This window comes from Thamnophis elegans, chromosome 9, assembly GCF_009769535.1.
Source record: "Thamnophis elegans isolate rThaEle1 chromosome 9, rThaEle1.pri, whole genome shotgun sequence".
Taxonomy (NCBI): domain Eukaryota; kingdom Metazoa; phylum Chordata; class Lepidosauria; order Squamata; family Colubridae; genus Thamnophis; species Thamnophis elegans.
Window position 1 is genome coordinate 48,880,971 of NC_045549.1, and position 22,712 is coordinate 48,903,682.

Consider the following 22,712-nt stretch of genomic DNA (forward strand, 5'->3'; position numbering starts at 1 on the left):
ATCGGGCGCGCTTTAGTGGACCGCAGTTTTGTGGTGCCATGGAATAGAATAGCAATAGCAATAGCAATAGCAGTTAGGCTTATATACCGCTTCATAGGGCTTTCAGCCCTCTCTAAGCGGTTTACAGAGTCAGCATATTGCCCCCAACAATCCGGGTCCTCATTTTACCCACCTCGGAAGGATGGAAGGCTGAGTCAACCCTGAGCCGGTGAGATTTGAACAGACGAACTGCAGAACTGCAGTCAGCTGAAGTAGCCTGCAGTGCTACATTTAACCACTGCGCCACCTCGGCTCTTCAGAATAACAGAGTTGGAAGAGACCTTGGAGGTCTTTTAGTCCAACCCCCTGCTTAGGCAGGAAACCCTATAACATTTCAGACAAATGGTTATCTGATCTCTTCTTTAAAACTTCCAGTGTTGGAGCATTTACAACTTCTGGAGTAAGTTGTATTATAAGACACTCTATCAAAATATGTTTCTAACCATTGGATTGAGACCATTCTGCTGGCTCATGAAAAATATTGTCATTTTCTTGGTTATCCAGATTTCTAGTTACTGAACTCATGGCAAATAGCATCATGATGGGTGGTGGTCTTTCATTCACCATCTGTTCTGTTATCCCAGGCGTTTTTATGGCATCACAAAAGTATGTGTAGCACTCAAATCTCTCTAGGAGGACACAAAGTGATAATTGCCAGCTGCTGCTGTATTACATAATTGGTTTTGTCTTTGAAAGGTTAATTCTCATAATATATTCTGTACAAGGAATTAAACAGGGGAGAGACTTTTCCCTTCCTCCTGTCTGCACATGTGACATTAGTAACATCCTATGCAATTATCTGACTGCACTTTCCAATGTTGATAGGCGTTATCTACACAGTTTCAATAGTATGTTTGCAGACTTAAGGAACAGAAACAGAAATATAGAATTTTGCCATATGCGGAGGCAAGAAGCTTCCTCTTCAGGCAGCAGATGTTTATTTTATTGGAAAAACCCAAATCAGTTATAACTTCTTTTTTCCTGCTCCATCTATCTAAAAATGGAGGGTTTTATTTCTATTACTTTCTTTTTCCTTGGAAAGATATGAAACTAAAAAACTAAACCAAAGTGATGAAAACAAACACATAATTCTTTCTTGACCTGGACTACCAAATATATGATCACAAATTGATTAAGAACGGGGATTCCCCGTTCTTCCTTGTACATGTTGCATTTCTCACTTCCTGAGATTGGAAGAGCCTTGTGAACAAAGAACATATATTATTATCAAAGGGCATTTTGTGGGTGCCAGACTCAGGTGTTTTTGCACTGAGGTTGATGCCCAAGAGTGCCTAATTAAGTTTTATGGATTTGATTTTACAGGAAGTAGAAATTTTCTAAGATCATGCATTTTAGTTAGAAGAACCACTTGAGTTTATTTGGGAGGCTATGACAAATATTTAATAAGAAAAGTTGTTGGAGATGGTAATACCTAGGTTAATTTCTTAATGCAAAGCATATTTCTTAGAAGGCCTCAGAATAAACTCTGCATTGCTCTTCTGAATGCAGACTATTTTTATGAATAAAATGGCTGGTGTTTTGGTTCTGAAGTTGGACAGTATTAGGCACGGTTCACCCACAAAACCGCGCTCGACTAAACCGCGTCGCTGATGTCATCAACAGGGCGACAACAGTGCGGAGACAGAAGCACGCTGTAAACCCTAAACCTAAAATTAACACCTAAACCTAACCCCCCTAAACCTAACCCTAAACCTAACCCTTAACCTAACCCTAAACCTAATCCTAATCCTAACCCTTAACCTAACCCTAAACCTAACCCTAACCCTTAACTTAACCCTAACCCTAACCCTTAACCTAACACTAAACCTAACCCTAAAGCTAACCCTAAACCTAACCCTTACCTTAAATTGAATCGGCTTGCTTTCAAAGCGCTATTTAAAGCGCCCTTTTTTCTCTGCGCTGGCTGTTGTCGCCCTGTTGATGACGTCAGCGACGCAGTTTAATCGGGCGCGGTTTAGTCGAGCGTGGTTTTGACGGTCATGATTAGGCACTAGTCTGCTTCAGATTGCCCTGCAGAATGCCAAAGAAATGGTATGGGATAGGTTTAGCTGATGATCAATCAGGAGATGTCATATATTTCTGAGTGCCTACCAATCATATTTCCATTGCTTTCTTTCTAGCAAGAACCAGAGGAGTGCTCTTATCAGCTGAGTAATGGAACAAGTCCAGAATTTCCTAATTACTGCTTGTCTTCAACAATAAAAACTGAAGTCGACAGTACAATAAACATTGTAGGTAAGCAGCTCCAGTAGATTGGTACATTTTTTTCCTTGTGTGGCAAAGTTCTAGAGCAAGAATTTTGGCTTTTAAAGTTCAGTTTTCATACTGAACAGTAATATATCAGATGTATCATAGCAACAGAATAATTAGACCTGGTTTAGTTAGGAATCTTGAACAAAACTCCTGGGAAATGGTAGAAGTGAAAGAAGAAATTTAACCCTTTATCTAGCAGTTATTTGTCTATAGCAGTGGTCCCCAACCCCCGGTCCGCGGACCGGTGCCGGGCCGTGGAGTACCTGGCACCGGGCCGCGCAGCGGCGGGGGCCATGATCGCTCTTTTAAATCTGCTCCTCTTAAATGCATTTCTCTCCCCCCCCTTTGGTCCCACCCTCGGCTCTCTCTCCCTCCATCCCTCGCCGTCTCCTCCCTTCTCTCTCCCCCCTCCCGCACCGATCCATCGCCAGGGAAAGAGAGAGTGAGAGAGTGAGAGAGGAGAGAGAGAGGGAGAGAGGGAGGGAGTCAAGAAAACTGTTCCGGCCGCCGCTGAAATGACTCAGTAACTTTTTCAAACCTCCCCCAATCATCATCGCCTTCCTACCCGCCCTGCCGCGCTTGGTCTGGCTCTTTTCTTTTTTTGCTCTCTCCTCGGCTTTTCCTGCTTTCTCCCTGCAATTTTGTCACCCAGATGCATGCTGTGGTTCGCGAGTGCGGCTCGGTTTTATGTGTCCGCTTCTCTCCCTTTCTCTCCACACACCCCCCACCTCCATTTAATTATTTTTTTTTAAAAGAAAGAAAACCGTAGTTCTGCCAATTGCAAAAAAAAAAAAAGTGTGTGTGCGTGCATATCTGCCGGCGGGTGTGTGTTTGTGTGGTGTGTGTGTGTGTGTGTATGCGCGCGCGGAGAGAGACTGGTTGGAAAGGAAGGACAGGACTGGCGGTGTGTGTTTCTGCAGCCCCTCCGGTGGAGGCTACACTAGCCGTCAGATCTGGTGTTTTTTTTTTCCCCTCTCCTTTTTCCGGCAGGTCGTTTTAATCCTTGCTAATTACTTTCTGTTCTTCGCTTGCCAGCTTCCTTCCCACCCTCCTTCCTCCTCCTCCCCCTCCCCCCCGGCCGGGTGCGCCCCCCCCCGCTTTTACTCCCAAACAGTTATATATTTATATATATATTTATTTTCTCTCTCTCCACGGCATTCGCGCGCTCCGCGCTCTTGTATTTTATTTTGTAAGGCATGTTTAAATACAATAAAATAAAAGTTGTTTAATCAAAACAATCTGATATATAAACAATCAATGTGTCGTCGCGAACAATGCCCCCCCACCCCTGCGCACGCTCAGCGGGCCACGGTAAAATTATCAAAGGCTGACTGGTCCGTGGCGATAAAAAGGTTGGGGACCACTGGTCTATAGCAGTGTTTCTCAACCTTGGCAACTTGAAGATGTCCGGACTTCAACTCCCAGAATTCCCCAGCCAGCGAATGCTGGCTGGGGAATTCTGAGAGTTGAAGTCCAGACATCTTCAAGCTGCCAAGGTTGAGAAACACTGGTCTATAGATTTAGTCCTGTTTAGAGCAGGCCCATTAAAACCATCAGAGTGAGTTAATCATGAGTCCCCCTAAGTTCCACAGTATCTGAGCACAAATAAGGCTGCGGATCAGCAGGCTCTGGATGAGCAGCCCTGAACATAAGATTTTCAGAATTTTTCTCATCCAGGCTGAATAGAGAACTCTGACCTAAGTGGGAAAATTTTCACTTTGGACATATACTTCCCTCCCTTGGGGCTTCCAAAACCAATCCTTTCTAATTTGATAATTCCCAAATGAGGTATCGGGAAAATGATCCAAGGAGTGACTAGATCCATAAAATTCAGTGTTCCTCAGACATATACTCTACATCAACCTTGGAGCTGGAATAGAGAAAATGTTCTGTGGAAAAATGCAGATCCTGTTCTCTCTTCCTCCTGTTGGAGGAAGATATGCTGGGATGCTTCAAAACAGGGTCATTCTTTAGATAGCATACATACATCTTTAGCTAAAGAAAAAAATAATACCTGTTCTCATTCACAAAACTTAATTTTAGTACACTGTGATTAATGTATTAGATGTCTTCCCTTTGATTAGTTCAATAGAAAGTTTGTGCTGGCCTCTGCAAACCATGCGTTTGTCAATTATCACCTTCCTCCCTCCCTCCTTTCCTCACCCTATTTCCTGCAGCAGTAAAAAGGTATCCCTGAATAGAATAGAATAGAATAGAATAGAATTCTTTATTGGCCAAAGAATTTGTCTTTGCTGCATATGCTCTCAGTGTACATAAAAGGGGAAAAAAAATAAAAAAAAATACATTCATCAAGAATCATAAGATACAACACTTAGTGATAGTCATAGGTTATTAATAAGCAATCAAATCATACTAGGAACAAACAGAACAATATAAATCATAAAAACAAGCAGCATGGTTATAGTCATAAGTGGGAGGAGATAGGTAATAGGAAGGATGAGATGAATAATAGTAATACAGTCTTAGTAAATAGTTTGACAGTGTTGTGGGAATTAGTTGTTTAGCAGAGTGATGGCATATACATAGGCACTTCATCCACTATCAAAGTTCTGAGATGCCCTTCCATACTGTATGGGTGAACTGGTTAAGGTGTTATTGTAATAAAATCTTCACAGCAAGCTGATTGACTCCGAATGGTGATGTAGAAAGAATCAGTCATGAACTCATGGCCCAGTAAACCAAACATTTTTTATACCCACTGCCCATACGCCTTACCCACAACATCCCTTTGAATAGTGGGATTTTGTAAACTAGATTCTCTGACGTTTTCTCATTTTATAGTATGAAAATACGATAAACCATAGTGCATTCAGAATCACTAAAAATATGCTATTAGTTCATATGACTGCATGTAATCACCATTATTATAATTTGCTGTCATATCCAGTTGTAGGAGAATCACACTTTGAGGTTGATTCCGGGGATCACATGATTGTTCCCAATCCTCCAGACGTTTGCCAAGTAGTAGAGGTAACAACAGAATGTGATGACCAGCCCAGCTGCATGAGTCAACTATATCCACTACAAATCTCTCCTGTCTCCTCTTATGCAGGTCAGTAGCTTTGTGAATCTAGAATTTTTAACAGATATTTCCTTTTCTGCTTAGTTAGTTGGAAGAGATTTTACTGGTGCTCTGGGAAAACCATTGTAATCAACATAAACAATTTTATTCTAAGAAAGAAAGCTGCATTGAAATCAAATATAGGCACTAAAATTGAATGTAGCTTAAAAGTACTTGAAATTAAATTTAATAAAACTCAGTGAATAAAATGTTAGTTCCTTAAAAGACAATAGCTAATTTGAAGAACATTTAATCTTCATTTCACTTTTGTATATAGTTTAATCTGTCTTTAAAAATGGAAATTATTGTCATTTATAGGGACTTCAGGAATTCAGATCAGGGTCTTTTTTGTATTTCCCTATGTGAAATCTAAGTCTCTGTCTGGGACCCACCGTATGTAATGCAGCTGTTTTACCAGTGATTTAACCTTGATCTGCTATTGTGCATAAAATCTTGTCATGCATTTCATCTGTCAGTTATATCATAATACAGCCAAATACCAATAATGTTCTGGTAAAAAGCAGTTTACTCGGATATCAATGTATCTTTAGTTGAAAAAAGCAGCCAGAAATCTGGAAGTCTAGATAAACATTATCAAGTAAAATAAATGTTGTTGTTTCTTGGGTATGGAGCTAAAACATTACTTGCAGATAAGCCAATGTAATGTGCAGAGTCTCTATGAACAATCATGACTGCAAATGCAGGAATAGTTGAGAGTAACCTCTTGACCCTGAAGCAAGTTCACACATAGTAGTAGTGTTCGCTTTTGGCCCTCATATACAAACAATTCTATATTTTAAAAAAGAAATTTATGGCTACTCATTTTAGATTACTTTTGCCCTCTGTTCCAATGGCTAATATAAACTAACTGGTTTTACATAAATCTCACTAGACTGAAATAGAATTATTTCTTGGATATGAGAAGGTGTAGCTGATGATTGTTAAAACAAAATAACTGTATTTAATTTCTGTTTATATTGGCTATTCATACTTCTGAAGAATTCCTATTTTTATCCCTGCTTTGTCCAGCAGAAAGTGAAACAACAAATAGCATCCCGAGTGACGAAGAAAATGCACAAGTAAGTAAAACATTTCCAGGTTTTCTTTTAATATTACAAATAGGCTTTGTAATATTGCTTTTAGGAGTTTCGTTTGGTTTATTGATGTTTAGAAGTCAGTATCCTTTCTGTTCTTTGTAAAGGTTTGCAAAATGTCTTCTGACAGATGGAAACAGTGAACAATAACATTTAGATACTAGTAATACAGTGATAGTAACAGAGATGAGGAAGGAAGTTGCATTAAATTTATTGCAGGAGCAGTATAAAAATGATTGTACCATTAAGAAATGGCAAATGCAAGTATCCTCGACTTACAACTGTTCATTTACTGACCATTTGAAGTTATAACAACAGTGGAAAAAGTGACATGACCATTTTTCACACTTACGACTGTTGCAGCATCCTTGTGGTCACGTGATTAAAATTCAGATGCTTGGCAACTGACTCATATTTAAGAGAGTTGCAGTGTCCTGAGGTCATGTGATCATCTTTTGTGACCTTCTGATGAGTAAAGTCAGTGGGGAAGCCAGATTCACTTAACAACCATATTATTAGTGTTTCATTTAACAACTGTGGCAAGAAAAATCATTAAATGGGGCAAAAATTCATTTAACAACTATCTTGCTTAGCAACAGAAATTTTGGGCTCAATTGTCATAAACCAAGGATTACCTGTAGTAGAATAATCAAAACTCTTCATAAAAAGTCTTCCCATTTTCCAAAAGGATGAAAAATAGGAACTACTTGGGCTTTCCAAGGGAGGAGTTTTTCCTTTTTCCTCAACAGTCACATTGGTGAAAGGGATCGTGAAGACAGCCACCAAAGCCATGCTCCTTCAAAGGAGAAGTCCAGAGTGTGATGCCTGACCCATTATCCTCCAATCCGCTGAAATCAGTCCAGAAGTCATGACTAGACTTCTAAGATATTATTGTTTCTGATGAGATTACTCTGTAAAGACTACAGGAATAGGTTTAAGCATCTTAACAAGAGCCATTTGAAACTCTTATCAATAATAAAATGGGCAGTATTTTCCCTTTCCCTCCTGCTGCCACATGTGGCTTATGACCAAAGAGCAAATACGGTCCCTATTAAGCCACAGTATTGGCAAAATAATTTCCCCCATCTTCCTGCTGGAGAATTAGCAACGTCTTAGGGGCATTACAGCACCTGGTTTGGTCATGTTCAGCACTATGCAAGTCACATAGAATTATTCCAAGCCCACCTAAATACCTACTTTGTAGATTAGGCTGAAGTAGCTAAAGGAAAAAAGGGACGTGGTGGCTCAGAGGCTAAGACGCTGAGCTTGTTGATCAGAAACATTGGCAATTCAGCAGTTCGAATCCCTAGCACCGTGTAATGGAGTGAGCTCCCGTTACTTGTCCCAGCTTCTGCCACCCTAGCAGTTCGAAAGCATGTAAAAATGCAAGTAGAAAAATAGGGACCACTTTGGTGGGAAGGTAATAGCGTTCCGTGCACCTTCGGTGTTTAGTCATGCCGGCCACATGACCACGGAGACATCTTCAGACAGCACTGGCTCTTTGGCTTTGAAACGGAGATAAGCACAGTCCCCTAGATTCGGGAATGACTAGCACGCATGCGTGACCCGAACCTTTATCTTCAACTAAATGTATCTAGCTCAGAGCCAGGAGGCCATTTTCCAGACCAGATGGACAGACCTGGGACTGATATTTCAGCATTAGTGGGCAGATGATTCCTATCTGGCTGCTGCGTGTCTTTTTTCCCCATCATAGGACTCTTGTACCACATGCAACACACAAAAAGCTAGGCAAATTCTTTTTCTCTTTTTGTATTTTCATTTATAGTGCAGTTTTAGCCATTTAATATATAAGGCATTGAACCTGGTGAATCTCTACAGAAGATATAATTCTTATATGGGCTATCAGTGGTTTGTAAAGTACATGGGCCAATAAGTCATCTCATAATAAAATGTAAAAATATAAACTTTCCAGATGTTGCAGTTATTTTGATATCTGAAGGAGTGGTATTGTATTGATGGATGCATACACAATAGCTGCTGCCTTGCCCTTGCAATCCAATTGTTTATGGAGGTACAAAGGTGCCTAGTCAACATGAAATAGCCTTGGAAAACAACCCCGTGAGCCTTCCAAAGTATCCCGTTGTTTTCACATTTGCAAAGCATGCCCTTTAAATACTTTAGACAATCTTAAGAATTAATGGTTTGAGTGATCTATTTTGATACAATATATATCTTCCACTTGCTTCTTCTCATTCTTTGCAGCCATGATTTTATTGCAATTGAAATCAACCCCCAGGATAAAGTTATGGCCTCTTACTCACTGAGCAACAAAATCTTAATGGAAAAGTTAAACATCCAGTTTGGGCTTCATAGGTTTTAGTGCCTATTATCTTTTATATATACAGAGCTACAGTGGGAGGATACTTTTGTATAAACGTTTTTGTTATATCTTAGTTAGAAGCTGTGTCTTTTGGATTTCCTGAGTTCACATGTGCTTGAACACAATGGCAGGAAGCTCTCCTAAACCATGCTGGAAAGCTTTTTACACATTGTACCTGGGATATGAATAACATTTCTATCCAGTCTTATCACGAGTTGCCTGAGAAACAATCAGGAAACAAATATTTCTTTTTATTATTGTAGTTTTTCCTCTTTATTTTTGATTTTTTTTAAAAAAAAAAATCTGCCTGCTTTTTGAATGATCATTTCTCTTTTTTGTAAAACTGGGCCAAAGCTGGGTATTCTTGCTTTCTGCTGAACTTACTGTAATGAGAAAAGGGTAAACTAGGAGGTGTGTGATGGAACTCTATGGCAGGTTGAAACCTGCAACTTCTCTAGTGTGGAGAAAAATAATTTCAGCTACAAATGGGGAAAGTTTCACTTTGCCCTTGCTGGATTTTTTTCCTTGCTGGTAACATTTGTTTTGCTATATTTGATATAAGATGGGAAGGAGACCTGGATTTGAAGAGATCTAACACTTAAATTTTCTATAGCAAGTCCTTGGCTTACAACCACTTGTTTAGCAAACGTTCAAAGTTACAGTGGCACTGAAGAAATTGACTCACAACTGCCATAGCATCCCAAGGGTTATGTGTTCAAAATTTGAGCAACTGGCATGTATTTCTACCAGTTGCAGTATCCCAAGGTCATTTTGTGTTTGTGTGATGTTTATGACCTTCCCAGCAGGCTTCCAACCAGCAAAGTCAGTGGAGCAAAGCTGAATTTGTTTAACGACTGCGTGATTTATTGAATAGTTATAGAGATTCGCTTAATATTCATGGCAAAAGAAAGGTCATAAAATTGGGCACTTAACAACTGCATTACTTAACAATGAAAATTCTGGTCTCAGTTGTGGTTGTTGAGAACTACCTGCAAATACTTCTCCATTAATCAGCTGTGACGCCAATTTGTATAGAAGCTTTATTCTGGTGTTTGATAGAAAGCCAGAACAAGGTACCTACTTAATTGGGCACCTTGAAGTCTTAGAACTCTTTGAGTGCCCATGTATGCACATGCAGAGCTTTCCCTAAAGGCCCAGAGATCAGATGTCAATGTTGGGACTAGGGTCAGTAAATATATCCAGCTGGTCCTTCCATTAGCTTATGCATTGAGGAGAAATGCCTGTACAGCCCTTTTCTTTGCACACAAGCATTGTCCCAAGCAACAAAATCTGTATGGCACAAACTGAACTTGTTGCAACAAGGTGCACAATTGAGGCAAGAAAAGTCTAGCTTGTCTTTCACACACCACTGCAAGAATTCTGTCCTTGTCGGCATGTTTGCTCTTTTATACAACAGGTGACATGAGCAATGTGAGATATTTTTTTAACATGTCAGTGAAATGCAGGTAATCATCACTTACCGACCACAATTAGGCACATTTGTAAGCAAAATGTCACATGACCATGCCAATTTAACAACATCATTTCTGGTTCTGGTCGTTAAGCATGGTATCACACAATTGCAGCTTGCGACTTCCTTCCAGCTTCCCAGTAACTTTGCTTGTCGGAAGCTGACTGTGAAAGTTTGCAAATGGAAACCATGTGATTGTGGGAGATTACAACTGTTGTAAATGCGTGCTGGTTGCCAACTACCTGAACTGTGTTCATATGACCAAAGAGAAGCTATGACATCCAGAGCTTTGAGAACTAGTTGTAAATCCTCTTTTTCAGCACTGTTGTAACTTTGAATGGTTGCTGAACAAATGGTTGTTAAGGAAGTAAGACTACCTGTATACTATCTTGGGTACTGGATTTTTGGCTAGGGACTACGGACCAAGTTTCAAGTCACCAGTTGATCAAAGAGCTGTCTGGGTGATTTTGGATTAGAGTAACTCACAGGATTGTTCTTCTGCAGTTAAGTAATAAATTAAATAAATAAATAAATACTCTATTGGAGTTAACAAAATAAGTAACTTAATCAATTCTTCTCTGCAGAGTCAACTTCAATGGCAAAAGAAAAACATTGGTGGGAAGCAATATTATAGCAATTTGGGCACAAGGAATCCACCTTACCCACTTCCTAGTATGGCCACCTTTGTGACTTCTAACCAACCTGACCTCCAGGTGACCATCAAAAAAGAAAGCAGCTCATGGCCTTCTTTGCCAGATCACCCTCTCCAACAAATAGTTTGCTCCGCTTCTACCAGCTACACTAGCAGGCCTCCAGATCATGAAAACCGGGCAAGTGTCATCAAGAAAACCTCAGATATCACTCAGTCAAGAGTCGAGAGCAGCTAAGCCATTCACCGATATGTTCCTGGCAGATGGCATCTTATGGCTTTGAGGAGCATATCTAGTGGGAGCTCTACAAATTTAAGGAAAACCTGGATAGTACAGGATATGACTGTGTATCAACTCCATCATTGGAACATCTTAAACTCAGGACTCTGATTATCAGAATGTCGGAGTTCCAAGATTACAGCCCAGGGAATGGAGGTTCACTTAGAAGTGTTTTGCCAAGCTTCCTCAAGTATCCCTACCAACAGTCCCCCAAACAGAAGCACTTCACTTCTTGCAGCCACCATAATGAACTCCAAACTTTTGGAAGGAAAGAGAAAATGTGAACTCGCTGGATATTTTTTTCTGCAGAATATATTGTTAATATGTACATAATGCAGCACTAGCAATATTGCAGTCTGCTTTCGCACCTTATTAAAAAAAATAGCACTTGCAAAAAAGGCCTTTTATTAATTAATGGCACATTTAAAGCTCCAGGTTTGATCTCTCCGAGGGCTTTTCTGACATATGTAGCCTTGGAATCTGGAAATAAGAATTAAAAAGGAAGGTAAAACTTCCCATGTACATTTCACAGATTGTTTTGAAGAGTGCTTGTCTTATTTGTGTCTAATCTGCTATGCTTGAAATCTGTGTGGTACAAATAGAAGAAAATCTATTACAGATATATTATGCAAATTCCTAGGTTTTAAAGAAATTTTTCCCTAATTCTAACCAGAGTAAGCTTTTTTATTTTTTTATACAGTGGAATATTTTATTCAAAGTAAAATTCTAAAGTGAATATAATTGTTTCAAGTTTTTTATCTTTTCTACAGGAAATTTATAATTTTACAATTTAGTGTTTGGTTGTCAGCAGCTATCACATCTTTGTGGCACATCTCTTTTTTCATTTTCTCCCTCTCTTCCTATCTTTTTCTCTTTTTTACAATTTGTAAAAGTGAAATAATGAGTTTTATGTAGCAATCAAAATATCCTGTGGATTGATAATAAATATTACATATAGCTAATTTTTAAATAAATACTTGTCTACATTCATGAAATGGTTAAAATCATATAAGGGGTGAGTTGAGAAATATTGTGATGAGCAACAAACTTGAGCAATGAAGAGATAATAATGAACACCCGGGCTCAAAAATTGTATCCAAACACGAATATTTAACAAAACGGCATGAAATTCAATCAGAGAATTATATTCAGCAGGTCCTGAAATAAAATGAATGCTATTTCCTAGTTTTTAAACATGAAACATGTTAAATGGCCTCACCAGTCTACTTTCAAATAAAATACTTCATATTTAATTCATTCATTACTAAAAGTAGGCAATGTGTTATTTTCTTCCAGAATTTCAAATACATACCCTGAGGGTTGTTAAGACAGTTGTTAGAGCAACTTTAATGTCTAACTGGTAGACAATGTGGTAGCTTTAATTCTGAATTGTAATAAAACATAAAGGTTCCATACGGTTAAGGTGCTGGTTATGATTTCCACTTATCCTCTACAACTGGATTAAGAGATTAATCAAAGAATGGAGTTAACAGCATACAACACTAGCAAATAAATGTCAGGCATTAACAGCGGAAAATGTTTTAAAAGATACAAGAATAGGAACAAATTAGACCAGGCATAAAACACCTTCAAACTTGAAGATTATACTTGGTTTATTTTTTAAGATCATTAAAAACTTGAGACAAATATAGAAAATGCATTTTATGAAAAGATATTTAGCCTAGAAATACTGAAAACATGCAAGGGGTTTTGTCTGGTTATTGGGCATCGGTGGTGGAACAGATGTTACTTCCAGGGCCAATTTGGAAAAAGCATGGTTGTGTGTGGCAAAGTAGGATAACCAGATGCTTGCTCACACAGTATTGGACATCTCCCATTCAATAACTGCTTTTGAAAAATCTCTCTGCTTAGTGCACATCAAGAGATTTAGCAACAGATCTACCTTGTGCTTAAACCTAAGTTAGGATTATTATTATTATTATTGTATATAATAATATATGGTAATTCTTTAAAATAGTTACTTGAAGTCTGTGTTGGCTTTTAACTATGCACAGAAATATTTTTCACATGAAATGGTTCCCAAATGCGGCCTGACAATGTCTGGTGGTTTACAAAGATTGTTCTTATTCAAAAATTATCTTATCAAAAATTTCACAATGTAACATTCTTGTTTGAAATCTCATGTGATTTGACCATACTTGCCCCAAACCTTGCAATATTTCAACTAAGAATATCAAAATTCTGTGTGATTCAATGAGGATGAGATCAATAACTATGCTTCTCTAAAAATAATTGAAGATTTCACATTTGCTGTGATGTCCACAGTCATCATGCGGTCTTCCCTGGCTTATTCAATCCTCAAAACCTAATACTGATGTAGCAAATCTACATAAATGCAAAGGCTAAGAATTGCTCTTTGAATACATATGTTTTTACATAAACCAATTTTTAATTCAAATGTAAAAAATATCAACAGAACAATTGTTTCAAATGTTTTTCTATTTTTTTTCTATTCATTTTAACCCGAACAATCTACTTGCATCAGGGCTCAAAGTCAATTCCTATGTTCCTATAAAACATTAAACCTGGTTGCAGATTGTTTTGTGTGTAAATTTCAAGGTATAGTTTTTAACGCTCCCCAAATGGGAATGTTGAAATAAAATTTTGTTTTTTAAAGTAGTAAAATAAGCATGGTTGGTTTAAGAAATTCAGTTTGATTTGCTATCATTTGCATTAATTATCTGTTGATAGATTAAAAACTGGTGTGGTACTCGAAAAATAAAATACAAATAAGTAAGAAATTGGAAAGTAAGTCTTCCTTTGCAGGCAACATCTGGCCATAAGTGTTGGTAACATAGATAAGTGTTTCCATCTAATATACAGCTAAAACAAAATAGGAACCTGATGCATGTGCCATGCTGTGTCATTCATATGCTCAGCCAAAATCAAGTTGTTTAATAGATCACATGATTTTAGCCAACACATTCTTGCACTTCCAAATTTCTTAAAATACTGTTGAGATGGAATGGGTATTATTATGCCAGTTATTTGTTTTTAATTAGTAATATAAAATATATATTAAAGCAGTTCTGGGAAATTAAAGACGTTTATTCAATGGAACGATTTATCCTAAGCGAAATAGACTAGTGTTCCTTAATATGTAGAAAATATAAAGGAAACTTTCCTGAATGCAGAGATATTTCATTCCTAATTATTTTGCTAGTTATTGCCAAAAGTGGCAGCAGTCACCAATATAAAAAGTTATATAATGGAGTAACCTCCGGTGATGGGATATGACTGGTACGCCCCGGTACAGGCATACTGGTGCCTGCTGGGAGCACCAGGTACTGTTCTGGTACGGTGCTCTGGAGAGCCCACCCACCCGCCCACCATCCTTACCTGTATTTGAACCGATCGGGGCATCCGTGCATGCGTACGGCGCCTGCGCAATGCTCTGCCAAGCAGCTGGAGCGTCGCAGGCAGTGAATACATATGCGTGTGCTGCGCACGCACATGTGGTGAACGCCCAGTCCTGTTGCACCATACCGGTTGCCCCGGGATCCGGAACCCATCACTGGTAGCCTCCTTGGGAGAAGGGGCCTCTCTAGACCAGTGTTTTTCAACCTTTTTTGTGCAAAGGCACACTTTTTTCATGAAAAAAATCACGAGGCACACCACCATTAGAAAATGTTAAAAAATTTTAACTCTGTGCCTATATTGACTATAGGCAGCAATGTTCCCTCTAATTTTTTTTCAGTGTGAGCAGAAAAGTATAGTGTTTGAGCGGCACATTTTCATGTCTGAGCACCTGAATTTTTTTCATAGATGTTTCACAGAGCAATTGATTTATAGGATCTGAATTGGAATGGAGAAAAATGGTTTTGTGCATGAGTGTGTATGTGTGCGTGTGTGTATGTGGGTTTGAGTGAGCGATGGTTCCGGTAAGGGAACTGTGCCTATTTAGAAAAGAAGGTAAATTATTGCAAACATAATTTGAGAGAGAGAGAGTATCCCTCCTTCCTTCAGCCCAACACACTCTCGCTGGCATCCCGGCCAGACGAGAGGGACTGCAGAGGGTCTCCCTGAGTTTAGGGCAGCAAGTCAGGGCTGGGCCAGCTTGGGCACCCAAAAGGGGAAGGGCAGGAACAGCCTGAAGCCACCCCCACACCAGCTAGAGGGGGTGCTGTGGGCTGCAGGCGGCGGCGAACAGGAAGGGAAGCGAATGGCAGCCAGCATCCCTGCCTTCTTCCTCCCAGAGCCGCTTCTTTGCCAGCCTCTCAGCTGATCGGTGTCAGGCAGCCCCCGCAGGGCGAGCGCTGCCGGGGGGAGATCCGGGGGAGAGGAGGGAAAAGGCGTCCCGAACAGAAGTCTCCAGCCGCAGCAACCCTGACGGCCCCCAGGGAGACTGAAAGGGGCGCAGCGCTCTCCCAACCGCCGAGGAAGGCAGAGGAGCCGGCCCTGGGCTGTTGGGAGAAGCGCCCTAACCCTCCCTTCCCTTTGGCAGCCGCCTGGCAGAACGGGGAGATTTCTGACATTTTGCAGCTGGGGGACCAATGGGAATTCTCCCTTCTGCAGCGTCATCGGTCTCCGGGCAGAGTTTTCCTTGATTTCGCCTATCAGAAATCAGAGTTCAGAAAGGAGGGAAGGGGGATATTTCCAGTCACATTTAAAGACATTCAAAAACACTGTGCTGCACTTTGAAACTTGTGCGCGGTGTTTCTTTGTTACCTGCGCGGCCGCTCACACGCGCAGCTTAGAGGGAATGCTGATAGGCAGGTGTTTTTCCCACGGCACACCTTACACTATGCCACGGCACACTAGTGTGCTGCGGCACAGTGGTTGAAAAACACTGTTCTAGCTAATCTAAATTGCCTGGCATAGCAGATTCCACCGCCCCTCTCCCTTTGTTGTTCTACTTATCTTTGCAGGCGTGCTGGGTAGCAGGCTCGTTTTAATGCTCGCAGAAGGTCCTGCACACGTGGGGAGGTGGCGTATGCCCGCTTGCACACTCACATTTGCGAACTGGTAGCAAAGGTAAGTTGATTTCACCCCTGGTCATTGCACAATGGAGGTTTCAAATTGTGTTTGATTTCAGCTGATTATAGACAAATGCTTGCCTTCTTGATCTATCTTTAACATAACTCTTCCAAATCTATTCTGCTAATCTTTTTGATATTTTTGATCTAGCTCATCCACTGATGTATGCAAACTATAGAACTGCAGTATATGACAGCATGCAAAAGAGAGTTATTCCTTTCTCCAGAAGTTGTTTTAATAGAGATTATGAAAGTTAAACAAGGAAATATTTCTTTAAAAATATGCTGCCACTCATCTGTGCACATATGCATATTTTCTCTTGCTCTCCTTTCCTTTCATGGCTTTATGCAAAAAGGGCTATGTAAATACAAAATGTTATCAACTTACAATACAAATTTACAGTAATCTTCTTGAAGCAGGCTTGCTTACTATTCCATTTTTAAAATTCAATTCCCTGCTGGCATTAAAAATCCAAAAACTTTGGACATGTTTTTCTGATGTTTCTCAATGTAAAAATGTTTTTTCTTGAAGAAAAAACATGAATGAGTAGTAGATTTAAATGATTTCTGAATCCCTATATCTTGCCATGACCAAGGCATAGCTACAGCACAATAAAACCTTTGTTTTTAATCATTCCGGCTGAAAGCCAGATGCCAACCCAATTTTAAATACTTGTTTTCTTTTTTTAAAAAATCCTTTGAATACTGTTTGTGTATGTTTGCAATATTCAGAAGTATTGTTTCTCAGGCAGTGTATTAATATAAACTTAAATATTTTCTTACGAGTTTGAATAATTTGGCCTACAAAGCATACTTCATTTTTTAAATTTTTTTTATGTTTAAACATACAAATAGAAAAACATAGACATAGACTACATTTATACGACACACTGGAACTTCATGTTCCTTCTTATAGCAGTTCCAAATCGGTACGTACATTCTATGTTACAATGTTTTCCCCCTAATATGTTTCACTTAAATTTCACAATTTTTAACCCTCTTAATTCATTATCTTTTACTTATCTATCTAGTATTTTGGCTGTTTGCCTTGGTAAACTTTGTTCCTCTTAAGTGTGTGTGTGTGTGTGTGTGTGTGTGTGTGTTTATTTGTGCTGATAAATAAATAAAGGGAGACTAGTATAGATCTATTTCAAGCTATTTAGCTCTCATCAGCTAGCCATACCCTTACTGGGATTCGAACAAAAGGCAACAGTAAAAATATTGGGTTTCTGTCATGATGGACTCTTGTGACGAGCCGATTGACAGATGTTGGAAGCAGTTAGCTTCCTCCCATAATTGGGGCTTACCAGGGGTTGTGACACTAATATATATACATATATATATATCAGGGGTGGGTTTCAGGCGATTCACGGCGGTCCCCGCGAACCGGTTGGTCGGCGAACCCGGAAGTAAGTAACTTCCGGGAACGCCGAAGGGTCTACCCGCCCGCCCACATTTCTTACCCGGTTTTGATGAGTTCTGCGCTTCCACGCATGCGCAGGATGCATACAGCGCCTGCACGATCCTCCAGGAGCAGCTGGAGCATCGCACAGATGCTAGTATGCATGCGTGCACTGCGCGCGTGCACGAGGACGCTGCCGGCCCCGTTCCAACAGAACCAGTTGGAACGGGGTTAGAAACCCACCCCTGATATATATATATACATACATACATAAATACATACATACATACATACATACATACATACATACATAGGCATACCAGGGGTTGTGACTTTAAATATATACCTTTCTCCCTGGCTCAGCTGATAAGGAGAGGAACTCTGTGGCTTAATGGTTAACACATCTGCCTAAGATGCAACACAGCACAGGTTCGATTCCCAGTAAGGGTATGGCTAGCTGATGAGAGCTAAATAGCTTGAAATAGATCTATACTAGTCTCCCTTTATTTATTTATCAGCACAAATACAACAAATGTAACAAAAAGGCAACAGTAAAAATATTGGGTTTCTGTCTGGATGGTCTCTTGTGACGAGCCGAAGGACAGAGAATGGAAGTAGTGATCCTCCTCCCATATTTGGGCATACCGGGGGTTGTAAATCTAAATAGATACCTTTCACCCTGGCTTGGCTGATAAGGATTCGAGCTCTGTGGCTCACTGGTTAACACATCTGCCTAAGATGCAATACAGCACAGGTTCGATTCCCAGTAAGGGTATGGCTAGCTGATGAGAGCTAAATAGCTTGAAATAGATCTATACTAGTCTCCCTTTATTTATTTATCAGCACAAATACAACAAATATATATAATACATACATACATACATACATACATACATACATACATACATACACACATACACACATATACATATACATATACATATACATATACATATACATATACATATACATATACATATACATATACATATACATATACATATACATATACATATACATATACATATACATATATATATATATATATATATATATATATATATATATATATATAATATAAAAAATGGAAGACCAGCTCTTCGGTTTCCAGCACTGCCACACATGTGAAGGCCAACTGATCATTGTGCGTGCATGTGCACCAGAAACCAGGCGACATCGCTCTGTGTGCCACTTCAGGCCTGAGTGCCATAGGTTCGCCATCACGGGCCTAGTGCCTTAACCACTATATCAAATTGGCTCAGTCAGATGAGTAGATTTTAAAGAAAGCATTAAGTTACGTTTACTTACACACACACATACAAAACCCACTGAATTTTCCAATAAAATAAAAGTATAGGAAATTAAAAGAAAATAAGAATATAGAAAATAAAAATTAAAGTAGAAATGAAATGTGGAAAAAACACAAAATTATAATTTCCAACTTTTTTTCTATTCAGTAATTATCATCTATTGCTTTCCTGTTCCTCTTTGGCACTTTTGAATCTTTAACTTACTAAGAATGGATATGGGGTTGGTGTGAGGTTCATTGACTACATGATGTAAATAAAGATGAAACCATTTGTAGCATGCTAGATTCCCTATTTAATTATTTTAATTGAATATTTGCAATTAAACTCCAATAACTCAAGAGTTTCCCAGGTAACCATGGAAGTATCTGGAAGTGTTCCTATGCTTCTAGGATGACGCTCCCTATTGTGGCTATGCGTTTGTGCTCATAACTCATAACTATTATATGTAGATAAGTGGTGTGTCATCCACAAAAGATGTTGCTACAACACATTTGTTAAGGTTTAAAGTACACCAGATTGTGTGCTGTTTTTCACAGGACAGATGGACAATAGCTGAATATTTACAACTTTATTTTATAAATATATAATAGTTAGCTGCTCTAATCAGCAGGTCCTACATACTTATTAAGTTATTCCCAAAATAATATTCCAAAACTTGTTCAAGCATCTGTTTCTCAAGAGAAGGACAGAGTTAATATCACCAATGATTTTGACAATATATGTTTGCAGTTTCAGTTTACACAACAATTTGCTCAGCTATTCCATGTTGCCATAGTAACAGTTCATTGCCTTCCCATGGTAACAGCATATGATTTCTTAGTACCTGAATGACCTTTGTGCTAACGATAAATTCTTAAAGAAATAAGAGACGCGGGTTAAATATATACTCCTTTGTGCAATCCAGCATTTTGGGAGGCTCACAAGTAAATGCAATATCTCTATATGAATGTACAGACAGAAATGCACCCTTCCCTGAAAGAAGAATTAAAGCACCGTTTGGCAAACTAAGGTCCTGTAGTATTTTGATTCCACCAGCAGCTCATCATTCCTACTATGTTAAGTATCTTTATAGATATGGATAAGTTGCCTGGTAATTTAGGGAAAGCCCATGGACAATGTGTTATTTAGAGCAGGGATGTCTAACCTTAGCAACTTTAAGCCTGTAGACAGCCCAGAATTTCCCAATAGGCAGTCAGAATTCTGAGAGTTGAAGTCTACAAGTCTTAAAGTTGCCACGGTTGGACATCACTGATTTAAAGTAATGAATTATCCAGCTAGCCTGAAGATTCTGCCAATCTTCATGTACTGTAGGACTCAGGAAATAAAAATACCAGAAAATATATAGAAATAGTGAACAGACTGCAGTTTTGTGTATCAAAACAAATGAAGAAACAGAGTATTTTTTTCCATATTTGCCTTCCTCTTCTTTTATAACTCACTCTCTCTGTGAAAACAAAGAGCACCTATGATGCAACCTCAACAAACATTGCATGATGGAAATGATCCTATTTCAAAGTAATCCATTTGCACTAAATCAGTTCAAAGGTTGCAACAGAGTATTTGAAACACTCCCAGCTACAATTAAAGAACCCAGCCATTTAAAAAAAAATGGAACAATCAACTTCCCAACCAAAGTATTTATCAATAAATAGCTACTATTTTAGACACATGTTTAAAATATCTCTATTCATTCTCTCCTTTCTTCAGGTAAGGAATAAACAAAGTAATAATGTAACATTTAAAAAACTTTTAAAGCTAGAACTCTCCCCCCCCCCAAAGAAAAAGTACATAATTAACACTGTAAGATCAATCAAACAAATAAAAGATTAATCTATTCAGTAAACAGAACTTTATAATTCAAATATGCATGTTTTCCCAAAAATAAGACGGGGGGGCAAAATCAGCACTAGGACTTATTTTTGGGACATGTCTTTTTTTCCCCATGTACAGGAGGCCCACTTCTTGCTCATGGAGGGGCAGGAAGCCATGCAGTGTGCCAGTGCTACCATTGTGTGGTAGGGGGTAGACATGCACGGCTCACTGGCTTATCTCAAGACCCCCACAGCCATGCCACCCATGCCCTGATACCTGCCTTGCCTTTCCACAGCTGCTCTGGCAGCCCCATCCAGCAGGATCCCATATGGCTCACTTCTTCTGCTTGCTCACGACTGAAACGGACCAGGAGGCCAAGCAATGCGCTGGTGCCATGGCCACGAGGTGAGGCAGGGGGGGGGGTGGAGCTGCTCTACGTGCCCCACAGCCAGGCCATCCACTCCCCGACACCTACCTCCTGCAGCCACAGCACCAGCACACCACTCAGCCTCCTGCTCCGTTGCGCCCATGAGGAACCAGAAGAAGTGGGCCGGCGGCCACATGGGCTCCTGCTGTACATGGCTGTTGGTGCTGCCACCGCGAGGCAGGTGTTGGGGTGTGGATGGCCTGGCTACAGGGGCTCTGAGGTAAGCCAGTGTGGGGCGCATTGGGTAGCTCCACCACCACCCCACCTTGCTTCATGGCCATGGCACCATGAAGAACCAGATGGAATGGGCAGGCAGCTGGCTGCACAGGCTCTTAACTGGGCTTATTTTATAATAGCTTATATTAGATGCATGCATAAAATATGCTAGGCCTTATTTTGGGATAGGTCATATTTTCAGAGAAATAAGTTATATTTACTCTCCTGCAGAACTCTGGTAGAAATAAGCCCTCATTGGAGGGAGTTTAACAGATAACATATTTCTGAAGCTCCTGAAACTCCAAAGTGAACTTAGCAGCAGAGAAAGCCAACCTCTCAGGTATTCTGCAAAGAATGTCAATAGGTTTCATGTTGTATTTCCCCTCCCCCCAAGACTGAGTTTCTTATTTCCAATCCTACATCTTTCTCAGAAAAGAAAGGTCATGAAAATGCCAGCTTTAAGGTTGGTCAAAAAACAATGAACTAAATATGTATAATTCATGAATACAAGTATTAAAATCATTGCAAATATTCATTGAGATTGGCATGAAAGGGGACAAATTGGGTTAACTATTGGAAAAATAAGCTGAAATTTTAGAACAACCATAACAGGAAGTTTGTACCTAATGATGGAACTGTTTACCTCCAACCTGACAGTCGTTACTTTTAAAGCCCTACATGGTATCGGACCTGGGTATTTGAGAGACCGCCTCCTGCCAATTACCTCCCAAAGACATATTAGATCCCACAGACTAGGCCTCCTGCGAATCCCATCTGCTGGCCAGTGTTGACTGGCAACTCCCCGGGGGAGGGCCTTCCCTGTGGATGCTCCGGCCCTCTGGAATGATCTCCCCATTGAGATCCGGACCCTCACCACCCTTCCGGCATTCCGTAAAGCAATTAAGACCTGGCTGTTCCGGCAGGCCTGGGGCTGCTGAATTTTTCAGCCCCATCTGAGGGTATGACTGTTGTTGTTTTTTAAATGTGTTTGTCTTTTTATTTTTATTCTGTACCCTTTATTCTGTTCCCTTTCTGATTGTTAGCCATCCTGAGTCTCTCGGGAATAGGGCGGCATACAAACTGAATAAATCAAATCAATCAATCATATACGAATATGTTTTCCTGAATCATCTGGACAAATATATCAGTGGGAAAGAGGCCCTCACATGTTTCAGCTATCATGCAAAGGCTTCCAGATAATATAAAACCTTGTATTATCAGAAATTTATAGTGTTAAGCAGAAAACATGATGGCATCACATGTGTCAAGATTTCATTTGGGAAATGCTTCATGATGTCATGACTGAAATTAAACCCAG

At 39.7% G+C, this 22,712-nt stretch overlaps 1 protein-coding gene across 5 annotated transcripts in view; it reads left to right on the plus strand.

The window, feature by feature from the left end:
• Positions 1–12,739, plus strand: part of IRF2 (interferon regulatory factor 2) — a 44,461-nt gene extending 31,722 nt beyond the window's left edge. For 4 of the 5 annotated variants that reach the window (XM_032224253.1, XM_032224252.1, XM_032224254.1 and 1 more), the window contains exons 6-9: positions 2,181–2,295; positions 5,222–5,386; positions 6,425–6,474; positions 10,886–12,739. In XM_032224253.1, coding sequence (XP_032080144.1) covers positions 2,181–2,295; positions 5,222–5,386; positions 6,425–6,474; positions 10,886–11,188 — 633 coding nt within the window. In that variant the 3' untranslated portion in view covers positions 11,189–12,739. The remainder of the gene's footprint in view (positions 1–2,180; positions 2,296–5,221; positions 5,387–6,424; positions 6,475–10,885) is intronic. The other variant, XM_032224256.1, reaches the window with a different exon arrangement.
• Positions 12,740–22,712: the final 9,973 nt, after the last annotated feature.